Source organism: Haplochromis burtoni, unplaced genomic scaffold (genome assembly GCF_018398535.1).
Source record: "Haplochromis burtoni strain Fernald_Lab_line unplaced genomic scaffold, NCSU_Asbu1 Contig_244, whole genome shotgun sequence".
Lineage (NCBI taxonomy): Eukaryota > Metazoa > Chordata > Actinopteri > Cichliformes > Cichlidae > Haplochromis > Haplochromis burtoni.
Window position 1 is genome coordinate 305,429 of NW_024582605.1, and position 12,662 is coordinate 318,090.

Consider the following 12,662-nt stretch of genomic DNA (forward strand, 5'->3'; position numbering starts at 1 on the left):
CCTTGGGCAAGACACTTCACCCGTTGCCTACTGGTGGTGGGCGAGTGTCCGGCAGCCTCGCCTCTGTCAGTGCGCCCCAGGTGGCTGTGGCTACAATGTAGCTTGTCATCACGTGTGTGTGAATGGCTGGATGACTGAGCGTGTAAAGCGCTTTGGGGTCCTTAGGGACTAAGTAAACCACTATACAAATACAGGCCTTTTACCATTTACCATTTTGGATTCTGATGAAAAGCTGAAAGCTGTGTTTTATTGTGTTAACTTGTTAAAATGTGTTCAGAATTTGCAAATCGATGCTTCAACTCATAAGCTGCATTTATAAGTTCAAAGTAGCGATATTGGTGTTGGTATTAGTAATCGATACCAACATTTCAGTATCACACAGCACTACTTTGGTACACTGACCTATGATTTCTCCTGTGACTTGTATCTATGAGAGGTAATTTTGAAAGTTCAGAAGTTTCAGACTTGGGGTTGTAAAATCAAAAAGCTTGTCCTGATTTAAATTTGGTTTAAGGTCTTCCTATAAGCCCCTGGGCTGTTTTCAGCATGGCTGCTATTTTTAAACCTTTCAGTAGAAGTCCTGTTCTGAGCATTTATACTTATGTGAGCCAGACCTCTATGCTCATGTGACCAAAAGACCTTTTCATTGCGCATGTGCCTTTTATTACGCTGCCACACCTCAAGGTTCAGATCATTCCTGCTGAATTTTTTTCCTCAGCCTCTTTGGGCTGTTATATTACAACTCTGCACTGACAGCCTAACACGAAGCCCTTGGGCTCGGGTACAGTGACTTTTCCACTAAAACTGCAGAAAATTGCTTTGCTCTCTCATCACCACCTCCGTGTGAAATTCAGGTCAATTTGAAACATAACTTCACTTTTCCTCTGCACAAATTTGAGGTCTGAGGAGAAATTGTTGAGTGCACAGTGGAGGTGGTCATAACTAGACTTCAAGGGAGTGATCAACAAACAGGAAACTGGAAATCCACCAAATTCAAACAAGGTAAGGTGCCTAAATTTCACGAACCTATTCACACATTTTGACTGAATCTTATAAACTTGTTGCCCACTGAAGGCCCCCTGAATTTAAAATTATAGCTGCTATGTGTTGAATGTAACAGTTTGTGACTTGGACATCCTTCCTAGAGTTACCACAAGGAAAAGACACTGGCATTCTTCAGTTATGCTGACAGTGTAATAACTATGTAAGTAATTGTTGAGAACAAGGGCAGAAAATAACAAGCTCCAGCGGCAAACATGAATAAACTGGAGTCATCCTTTAAGAAATTCTTTGAAGCAATAAATTACTTTTTGGCTTTCAGGAGCCTCTGTGGCCGCAAGTGGTAATTGCAGGCCACTGGTGCATTAAATTCTGTTGTGATCTGAGTCTGAGTGGCTCCACTTCCAAAACCCCCTTGGAAGCCTTTCAGTTGCTCATGCATTCAATTCCAAATCATCAACCCAAGCCAACAATTTTGCTGTCCATTCATTTCAAGTTAGCACATGGGTAATCTGATTGCGATGAACGAAAGCAGCCACAGTCGCAGACGTTTGGTGGTCAAACATAAGCTCCCAGAGGAGTCGCTCTTCTTCTTTTGCAGGACGCTGCCATCTCGGACTTATTTTTTTTTATCCTTGTCCTACTGTTAGACCGAGGCCCTCTTTTGAAAAACAGCCTCTGTTTACTTTTCTCTTGCTAACATACACTTGTGACCTTTCATTCAGCTGCGTCACATTTAACTTTAGATGCTGCTGCACTGCAGTAATAAATAAACTCCTTAAAGACTTTGTTGATGGATGCGATCACACTAGCCGTGCACAGCCACTGAGGTAACAGAATAGCCACAGCACGCCGCGTGGCAAAGCTTCACTTTGTGTAAGCTTGTGCTAAAAGAACATCATGACAGGAAACAGCAACACCACCTTTCTCCTCTCCCTTCTCTCCCTCTCAAACACACACCGGCTGCACAGTATATTCTGTGTTCTTCTCACTCGTTTTTTTCTACGCTCTCCTCGTCTCTCACCGCTCCCTGCATCTGCTCTCAGCTCGCAGACAGGAAAGTGTGAATTATGGCTAATCACGGCTGAAACTCGGATAATTGGATGTGTGCTTACGTCACCTCTCTATTCACACGAGAAATCCTTAATTTATAAGCGAAACCTTTTCCTTCAGTTCACCTGTTAGAAGAAAAGAGACCACGACACAAACAAGAGAGCCTTGTTCATCACATATATTAAAACATACTTTATAACAAGGTATTTACAGCATATTTCATTTGACTGTTCAGCTCTATATAACTACTTCATGTACATGGAATAAAAAATGTTTTTTTTAATGTCACAGTTGAACTATGTACATTCACAAAACTATATGCCTTAGCTCTCAAGAAAATACTATCCGGAGTCTTCTGAACCTTTTCAGAAAAGCCATTTACAGAGTCGCCTCTTAAATGTCTGCCTTTACTTCTCCTCTCGCTCGTTGCTGGTGGTTGAGACTCCTTACACCGAGGCTCATTTTAGAGATTGCCATCAAGACTTCTTTTTTTACAGCCTAGTTGTAAAAAACATCGTCCTCGGATAAGGAGCTGCTGTCTACGTGGCGGACAGCGGCTTCTGCAATCACAGTGCTTCTGTCCTGAATAGGATGATCTCTGTCCTGGGCGTTGGACATCAGGGAAGCAGAGCTGATTGGTGGTGGTGGAGGGGGGATCAGGTTGACTGCAGTGTTGTTGCCATACACCTGGGTGTGAATGCTGTACAGATGCTGAGGGACGCCAACGCTTCCACCATCAAGCAGGAACTGAGACAGGTAGTGGCTCTGTGCTGCTGTGGAGGGGTATCAGTATCAGTCAGATGGTAGCTTTGTAAAAACAAAAGGAAAAAAAGTATCTGGATTTCACAAACAAGTGAGTCATCACAGGTTGCTGTGATTTTTTAAGAAGGTCTTTACATGGAATGTGGAAATTGAACTGGATTATAACAAAAGACATAACTTTTATTGAAGCCGAAAAACAGAACAGGAACCAGACGTGAAAAACCAGATGAATGAGAAACTAATCACAAAATCCTAAAGTGGGAAAACCAAATACACGAAAACCAGGAACACCAGGAACACATGAATACCTGAGACACGAGGAACTTCGAACACGGGGAGATATGGGAAAGTTAACAGACAAACTGACGGGGAACAAAGCAGAAGACACACACTATATACACAGAGGGTAACCAGGGAATACACAACAGAAGGAAGACACAGCTGAACCTAATCAGACATGACGAGTCAGGGAGGAAGCAAAACAAAATACACTCACACAGAACTATCACCATAAAACAGGAAACCAGAGACTCACACTGAGACGCAGATTGACGGAACATAAGGAAGAGAGGGAGCAAAAGATGTGACCGGGAAACAGATGAATGAACATGAAGACAGAACCAAACCTACACTGAATCATTACACTCTAAACGTGGGAGGCACGGGAACAAACCTAAGGAAAGGCTGAGGAAATTTGAGATGTCGGCCAAGAACTGCAGAGAAGATCACCAGGACCCCGCTGCCCTCTCTGCAGAGCATCTACCATCACAGAGTCCAGAGGAGAGCTGCCTCCATCCTTAGAGACCCCACACACCCCTCAACACGGACTGTTCGCACGGACTGTTTAGAAGTGTGAAATCCAGAACATCTCGACTCAACAGCTCCTTCTTCCCCACTGCTATCAGACTCCTGAACAGCTAAACTACCTCAACCGCAATTTGCACATCAGAACAATTTGCACACTAAGTTCATCGTTCACATTAAGCTCCTTTGTACATCCTTTTACATTAACAACTCCATACCTCACTTGTCTTCAATTACTTATTTTGTACTGATTTATCTTTCACTATTTTTTTAACCTTATTTATCTTAATACCTTGTCTTATTCTTATCCTTATTTATCTCGTTCCTTCGACCCTACCTAATTTGGCATTTGTGTATGGACAGCAAAGGAAGAATTTCATTGCACAGAGAAATGCTCTTTCTTCTGTACACACGACAATAAACACTTTGAATCTTGAATCTTTGAAACCTAAGACCTAGAAATCACCAAAATGTAACCAGAAACTAACTGAAACAAAGCATGACTCCATACTGTGACAATTAGGAGACGTTTCAGTTGGTGAAGTTTCCCTTAAGTTGGAATTTTAGGCAGTAAGTTTTTTTTTTATTTCCTTACAAAACAGCTAACAGAAAAAAAGACAAAGAGTCATGCTAAACAGAAAGCACGTCCTCTTTTTGTTGTAAGGTTTTATGTGTAAGAACATCACAAAAAATAATCCAAACTACATAAATACAACCTCGGCTGAACAACAACACGTGAAATATCAACAAATACCAATACCATGCATAAACAGTTCCTCTGAGATCTCCACCACTACTAGACAAAATAAATCCTGACACACTGATGACGTTTGATGTCAAGTAAAGTAACTGTCAGTCAGTTGGATTCTTTCATGGCTCTTATTTAATAGAGGACAGATTAATCTCCATGCCAAAGCAGCAGTAACAAAATAAAGAAGACAACAGAGCAGCTTACATCACTATGCAGCTATAAATCAGGTATGTTGTGAAAGACAAATTCATTCTTTTATCTTTTATGTCTGTCTGCAAATAAAATCCATTGTCAACATTAAAGCAACGACTTGAAGGTAAAATTATGACTTTGGGATAATAATTAATCAAACCCAGACGGAGACCGTTATAAAAGAAATGAATGCATTTGGTTCATTTGTATTCAGACACAATGGATCGGCCGCGTTCGCAGCATGAAAAACAAAAATGAAATGCCGATAAAGGAGACACCAACCTTGTAAGCTGGTGGACGGCTGCTCTGTGTTGTCGCTCATGGACCACACGTTCATGGCTGCCTCAGCCAGGGCAAACTGCTCCGCAACACCTGCGAGACACAAGCCAAACAAACACATTTCGTGCTGCGCTTCTCAGAAGTCGATCAGTTGTTTTTCTTAAAGCACCACAAGACAAAAAAAAAGAAAAGAGGGAAATTCAATAAGTGCACGAGGTTTGAGTCACCGTCATCAGACGTTCTAAAGGTTATTGATTTTTGTAGATGCTCCCTCGGCACAAACCAATCACACAAAAACAATGTTGGGAGGGATCACAGCATCGTTTTATCTCCACAGAAAACATCTTGTTTTTCCTTCTATGAAACTCATCCGTCTGCCTCACCTGCAGCGAAGCGAGCTTCTTTGAACTCGTCCGTCATTTGGGAATAAAGCTGTTCGTCTTCCTGCAACTCAGCCTCCATGCCCCCCCAGGCGCCGCCTCCTCTACCCCAGGCCCCGCTCCATCCACCTCCGCCTCCCCTGGCTTCACCGCATCCACCCCAACCCTTCCATTCAATCAGGTGCGCAACTCGCCCCTGGGCCATTGCCGTCGGCTTGGTGATGTGTTCCTTTATTGTGGCCACCAGACCTAAATAATGGAAGGAGGACAAGAAGGGATGAAACTCAAGATTAGATTTTGGTTGTCCGGGGTGAAAAGATGGCGCATGCAGTAAGTGTGGTAACGAAGGAATAAGAGAAAGTAATTGAGGGGAAGGCAATGTAAAGATGAAATAGCTCCATGAAAATGATGTAGAGTAGGAAAGAGATGAAAACAGCGAGAAACGAAGCATGTGAAATCTAATAGAGGGCAAGAGAAAGGTGAACTATAATGAGATGGTTGTTGTTTGACATGAAATTCTACAGCTTTGCATAATTCAGGCTTGAGGGTGAGCATTTATTCTTGATTTGCATAACATGAACCATGAAAAGAAGAACTTCTACTGCTGCCGTCTTATGTAGCGAGCCACTGAAACGAAACTGGACAGAACAGAAATGAGAGCATTGCACGCCTCAGGCAGTTCTTGTTTATAACTCTCAGCACTTTAACAATATTGTATGAGTCTCACTTAGATAGAAAACCACTGAAACAAAAACTGTGTGACATTTATCATTTTATTAGATCATTTCAGTCTGTTTGGACTCCTTTGTAGTTAGATAGACATCATAATTGTTAGCTTAACCAGAAGGATCCCACAAATCAGGTGCATTTCCCTCGGGTCTTTGAATATTGCCCTGAATGGAGTCTTGTCAAGCAATATCAAGTCTCCGTGTTCCCGTATCTCTACGCTAATGTGTTATTCATAACCTGCGGAATCACCGGGCAAAACCTCAAAGGATCCATCGTTTAATTTAATCAAAGGAGACAAAAGTTGAAAGGTCTTCGGAAAGGACGAGTTAAAGTCAAATTGACAAAGGACAAACAAAGGAAAGGTTGAAAAGGTAAAGGTCAAAAAAAGAGATGACTTTATGGAAAAAGCAGAAATAAAATGTTAAGACTACAGAAGCTTAGAGGAAAACCAAGGATTAGAAATCAAAAGGTGACTTTGAGGATTGAGAAATGGTGTAAATAAGATAAGGGATCCGAATGTGCTGGACATCTGGGTTCAAGCTGAGAAAAAAAAAAAACATTGGTATCACTTTTTCTTCTTTCCCTTCTGAGCTCAACACCTACTTCTCAGCGTTTTGTTGTACACTGTGACACCCACTTCCGTCTCATGCTGCGTTCACACAGTGACGACTCTTTTTTGCGGCTCTTTTCTGGCTGACTGTTGATGTGGGAAAAACTATATTTGCATCCATTTATGTTATGTGCACACAGCAATAAAATCCCATCTGTTTTCCAAACGGGGTATTTTGCACTAACTGTCAACACTGCGTTATGAAACGGACTAAATCATAATAGGCTGACATAGCTCAGCCTATTTGTTCCCAGAACGCAGTGGGCAGAAGTAAGCCAGGCATGATTTTCGCTGTTAATCTGTAGGTACAGTGCAGACAAGAAACAGTGTTTAAGGGACCGCCAGGTCCATGGGAGGCTGATGCACAGTGTGCTGTTTGGAGCTACTGACTGTGCTGCTGCATACCTCTATAGAGGCCTGTTATTATGTTTCTGAAAAAAAAAAAGACAAAAAAAACTACGAAATGTCACATTTGCATTGTCTCTGTGTGAAGAGAAGTAAAACATTTTCATGAGTTTGCACAGTTAACTGAAAGGGCTTTTTCAAGATGTTATTTTTGTCATCCTCGCTTTTATTGTTTCAGATAATTCTCCTTATCACAGAAGTCTTTTTGAAAACTTCTGAAACATATGCTTGTCTGAGTCAGCCTCAATTATTGCTGGGCGTTGAAAGCAATAAGCCTATTAAGCAGTTGTGAGTGGAGCACAAAAGACAGTGATATTGTCCTTCTTTGCCTTTAGTTTAGCATCTCACCCTATACCCAGCTTGCCTGTTAGGATTACTGGAGCCATATGGATCCTGACAATAACAGCAGACACAAAAAATTCATTTATATTTCTTTAAACAGGAAATGATTTTTTCTCATTATTTTATGCCATTCTGTAAAGCTGTAAGAACAATAAGGTTATACTGTATGATTGACATTTATGCTAACGGAGTGAACTGGGATATATAAGAACTGAATCAGTTGATTTATAGTTTTTAAATGCAGACAGAGACCATTCGTGGATGTACTGATGTACTGAAGGAGGGCATGCAGAGGCTTGGTTAAATGGTGATTAGCCTTTAGCTAGGCAGTCGGCAATTAAAGAGAAAAAAAATTCCCTCAAGACCTGGTAGAGACCAAAAACGTAGCTGAGGTGAAGGGCTAGCAGGCTCAGAGGTACAGAGGATGGATGGTGGATATGCTGGACAGAGGATATTGGATATGGAGCTTCCAGACAGGAGGAATACCACAGAGAAGATTCATGGATGTAGAGAAGGAGGATATTAATGTGAGAGAGGTGGATCCTAGGGATAGGCTGAGATGAACTGCTGTAGAAAGAAGGGAACAGCTAAAAGGAGAAGCTCATAGTAAATGAAACAAACAAACAAGCTGATATATGAGCTGGGTAGTTGAAACAGTTTGATAGCTAAGCACATAGCTAAGAGAGGATTAGCATGTCAAGTTTTACATTTGCTTGGTTGCTTCTACGTAAGATCAGCCAATCAGATCAATCAAATAAGAGTTCAAGGACTGAATTCAAAGGAGACCCTTAGAGACACATTTGATGTATTAGATTTAACTTCACAACTTCAGAGGAATTATGCCATTACTGGGTTTGAATATAGTGACTGTGTGAGCTATTTCAAAGTCAAAACAAACCCAGATTGTTAAGAGGTCTGTGGTACACGAGCTAAAGGCTACGGTCCAGTGGCTCCATGTTGCAGTAGTTAACACATAGGTCTAATATGCAAAACATCCCTTGTTTGAGAACCCGCATAGCTTTTAAGAGTCTGCTTTCAGCCATTTCCACGACTGGTTTGCTTGTCGCCAGCTATTTTCTCCACTAATGTCTCCCCTTTATCATTTACCGTAGCCGAATGGCTGCTCAAATCCGTTTGCTAACTATGCTTTTTGCTCTGTTTTTGATCCCACATTCAAAGTCATTTGATACACACATACACAAGCTTTCTTATTAAAAAAAAAAAAAAAAAAAAAAAAAAAAAAAAAAAAAAAAGGGGCAGGGATAGCTCAGTAGGTAGAGTGGTGGCCCCATGATCGGAAGGTCGGGGGTTCGATTCCCCTGAACAGCTACCCTGAGGTACCCCTGAGCAAGGTACCGTCCTTACACACTGCTCCCCGGGCGCCCAGTGGCTGCCCACTGCTTCACTGAGTGAATGGGTTAAATGCAGAGAGGGATTTTCCCCACGGGGACCAATAAAGTACACTTTCTTTTTTAAATTGGTGTAGAGCTGGCATTCCTTTTAAAATATTGAATGGTTCATGCAAACCAACATTTTCAACCAATGTTTTTTTGCTTGAGTTTTTTTTTAACTTTATAAAGTTGGCCTTAAACACATTATTGCACAACATGGGCAGCTTCAGTAGAGGTGATTGTGGAAACAAAGCAAGCAGTCATAAAAATGAAACTGACAGAAAATATGTAAGAGTCACTTTGCTGTTAAAAATGAGTCACCGCTAAAATAAGACAGGAAATGAGATGATAAATGAAACATTTAGCCATGTTTAGCATGTCAGAGGCAACAAGCATATCAACAATAATCTGAAATTCCTTGGGGACTGTAATAAATGATTCAATGTCTCATTTATTGCAATCAAGATAGTGGTACTACTTAAACAACCAATAAGTCTGGAGTAAGTGATTTTATCAAATAAAAACCAAAAACATATACTGCGTTGTGTGGAGCACGACTTCCTGGTGTGCTTTGTTTATGAGCAAACACAGACAGATGAATAAACTGTGGTTTTAAAATCTGGAGCTGTAGTGTGGGTTTTGCATTGTTTGGGGGTATTTAAGTATTCATTGTTCCCATTAAATGAACCTGCTAACAGCTCTGTAAGGCTCTAAATACAGGCAAAGGGGTGCTCTGTGTATTTACCATGGTTATAGTCTTAAGGGATGTAAATTTGGCCACTGTGAATGGACAGACGTCCATGTTCACACTTATCTATCGTGACAAGCAGGGGCGCCTCCAGACTTTTTTCATACCATGGCCATATGGGGGCCACTAAAAATATTGGGGTGGCACACCAACAACAGAACTTCCAGTTTTATTTCATGTAGGAGTGTGACCTGTTGCCTGTCTCTATGTTGTCTCCATGTCTCTATGCACTGTTCATGGGTTAGCATTACCTTTTGCTGCAGCCTTACTACATTATTACCAATATAGCACAGTCTTGCCAGGGTGGGCCACTGAGGAAGGAGCAGCAAATTAAGTGCAATATTTAGGGGAGCTCCTGAATGTTCCTTCAAAGCCACCATCAATTCTGTATATGAAGCTGTAACTTTGTATTAAATAAACTGCCGGGAACATTCAGCTCGCTTCAAGATGAACAATTACATTTTATGTAGCCACTGTAATAGAGATTTTAAAACACGAAGTTGAAGTGCTGTGTTAAAAATCTGCATTAACTGAACTTAAACTGGAGTCTTCATAAGTTTTTAATTTGTTAAACTTGTTAACTGAACTCAAGAAAACCTAGGGCATTAATTTTGATCTATGACTGTAGGCAAATGTGCTCTTTGTTTACTTTTTCTCATTTAGAAGAGTTGGTTTGATGGCATGCAAATTTGTCCCATTTATTTTCACTTGCACTGATCTGGTCTAAAATAGCCTTCAGAGCAGTTTGCCTTGTTTTCATTGCTGTAAGTAGAGACAGCCATTACTAAATTTAATATTTATTAAAAAGAAATGGCATGTTTAAAATTTTTGTATGTTCTTCAAATTGCACACAGAAAGACTAAAAGGTCTGCTAATGGGCTGCTTCTTTTGAGATGTGATTTAATGAGTTCACTTTGACTAAAGTGCTGGAGAAAGCTGTTATCAGCTTCAGACCGAAAAGCTAAGCTTCCTATTAGATTGAAGCTGAGTTACAGAAGTATTTTAGTCTGTGCATTTTTTTAAATTTTAAATGACCCTTTAGAGATTAGTACCCTTATCTACAATATGCATGATATTCTAACTGCTCAGTTTGAGCACTGTCAGAAATAAAAGTATTGCTCTGTAATTATTAAAAATCTTATTCAGCTGACAGAATTGTTCTAGTTAGGGTGGGGGACGCACCATCCTCACCAGCTTCACTTTTAAGGTGGGGTCCCTCAGGGATCCATTTTTGGTCCACTTTGTGTTTTCATTGTATATGCTCTGCTTGAGTTTAATCTAAAAACAAACAAACATGATATTTCATTTTACTGTTATGCAGATAATTCACAGAATTATCTGCTTAAAATGCAAAACCGTGGCTCTTCTGAAGGCCCTACTAGACTGTCTGGTCTGTGTCAAAACATGAATTGCATTAACTTTTCTTACTTTAAATGAACAGAAGTGATTTTTTGGAGCACCTGACACCCACTGGACTCAGACCTTTAAAAATCTATTTAAAAAACAAACAAACAAAACCTCTGTGAAGAACCTGAGAATGACCGGCGGCAGCTCTTTTCCTTTTGATAAACAGATAAATGCTGTTGTTAAAGCTAGGCTCTTTTAGCTTCATGTGTACTTAAAAGGTGAGGCTATTTCTCTGCTCGACAGACTTTGAAAAAGGCTATTCATGCCTTCATTTCGTGACTTGACTGTTGTAACAGTCTTTATTCACCTGTCAGTGAGTTGTTGCTCAGTCTGCAGCTGGGCTAAAATGTTTGGGTCTTAACAGATCAACCATATTGATTTCCTTTTATCGGCCCCATTTTTCCCGCTGATTTTAAGTCATTCCATGGATTGTGCCTCCTTACTTCTCTGATCTTTTTTTATTTTAACTTTGCACACTCCCACTAGATCTGCTGAGCAGATCCTTTTAGCTGTACAGACGTCCAGATAAAGGAGATCGGGCCTTTACAGTATCATTAATGAACTGTGACTGCACAAAGCTAGCAAGAATATGCTTCTAGTTTTATGGTTTTAATTAAATCTAAAGTAATGACAGGACAAGCAGATTGGTGTTTACAATTGACTTTACCCAGCCACAGCAGTCAAGCAAGAGTTTCTGCTAGGAGGTGGCAACAGCATTTACTGTTATAGCCTGCAGAACTGCTGTATACCACGATGAAAGAATCAGCAGCATTATATAAACTGAAGTTTAGTTGTGATTATGACTACCTTTCAAATGACACTAAATTCACTGAGCACCTTCATACTCTGATAGTGCGAAGCCTATTTCATTTTAAAGACCAGCGTAAACATACGTGTAGAAAAACACTGCATGTTTAGTAACACGGGGTTTCTAAGAATAACAAAACTGTCATTTCTTTTTTAGTCCAATATTATTGCAGCTTTGCAATCTGATGAAGACTTTAGCTTCCCAGAGTTACTAACAGCGCTTTAGCACCATTGGCTCTTAATACAATCACGTCAGCCTGACGCATTCATCAAACAGCATCATACAAGGAGAATAAAAGCAGCAACGGCTGCTCAATATTATTCAAAATGCAATTACAGTGGTACAATAATATTTGCGTTAGCACAGTGTGATCTCATTTAAGCAGTTAGGATGTCAGCTCCACGTCCACAGAACTTACAGTGCCAATTTAAGTGATGACTGAAGACTGATTAAGATTGAGTAAATGTTAAAAAGCCTTTTGATTCTTTTTTTTTATATCACGGAGCCTCTCAAAGCAGGTGCCAGCATCTCAGCCGTCTTCCTGAATGTCTGTATTTGTCCGTTGCATTCATGAGGTTTTCATGGCCTCCGTAATTATTCTGTCACTGTAATAAAGAAGCGTTCACTCGGAAAAGTTCAGCAAGGCATAACACATTAACCGAGATAATGGACCCCCCGCTGAGCGGGGGAAGCAGTCGAGATGAGGCAGACAGACACAGGATGGGGAAAAGAGGAAGAAGACGAGGAGCAGGAAGCCAGAGTTAAAGGTGGAGAAGGAAAAAATACACATGGATGAAGGAAATATGTGTGCTGCTTGGCATTACTGTGTGTGAGGGAGTACGGAAAGACGGAAATGACATTTTAATCTCCCGTAGTTACAAGCACAGTGACTCGTGATGAAGCACGCAGGAATTAAACACAGCATGAACTAAACACGTGTGTGTGTGTGTGTGTGTGTGTGTGTGTGTGTGTGTGTGTGTGTGTGTGTGTGTGTGTGTGTGT

General features: G+C 40.7%; 1 protein-coding gene across 6 annotated transcripts in view; it reads right to left on the reverse strand.

Moving 5' to 3' along the window:
- Positions 1-249: 249 nt before the first annotated feature.
- Positions 250-12,662, reverse strand: part of fam131c (family with sequence similarity 131 member C) — a 29,693-nt gene continuing 17,280 nt past the window's right edge. For 5 of the 6 annotated variants that reach the window (XM_042227126.1, XM_042227127.1, XM_005938149.3 and 2 more), the window contains 3 exons: positions 5,224-5,469; positions 4,844-4,933; positions 250-2,825 (listed from right to left, as the gene is read on the reverse strand). In XM_042227126.1, the coding sequence (XP_042083060.1) occupies positions 2,551-2,825; positions 4,844-4,933; positions 5,224-5,469 (611 nt within the window). In that variant the 3' untranslated portion in view covers positions 250-2,550. The remainder of the gene's footprint in view (positions 2,826-4,843; positions 4,934-5,223; positions 5,470-12,662) is intronic. The other variant, XM_014338709.2, reaches the window with a different exon arrangement.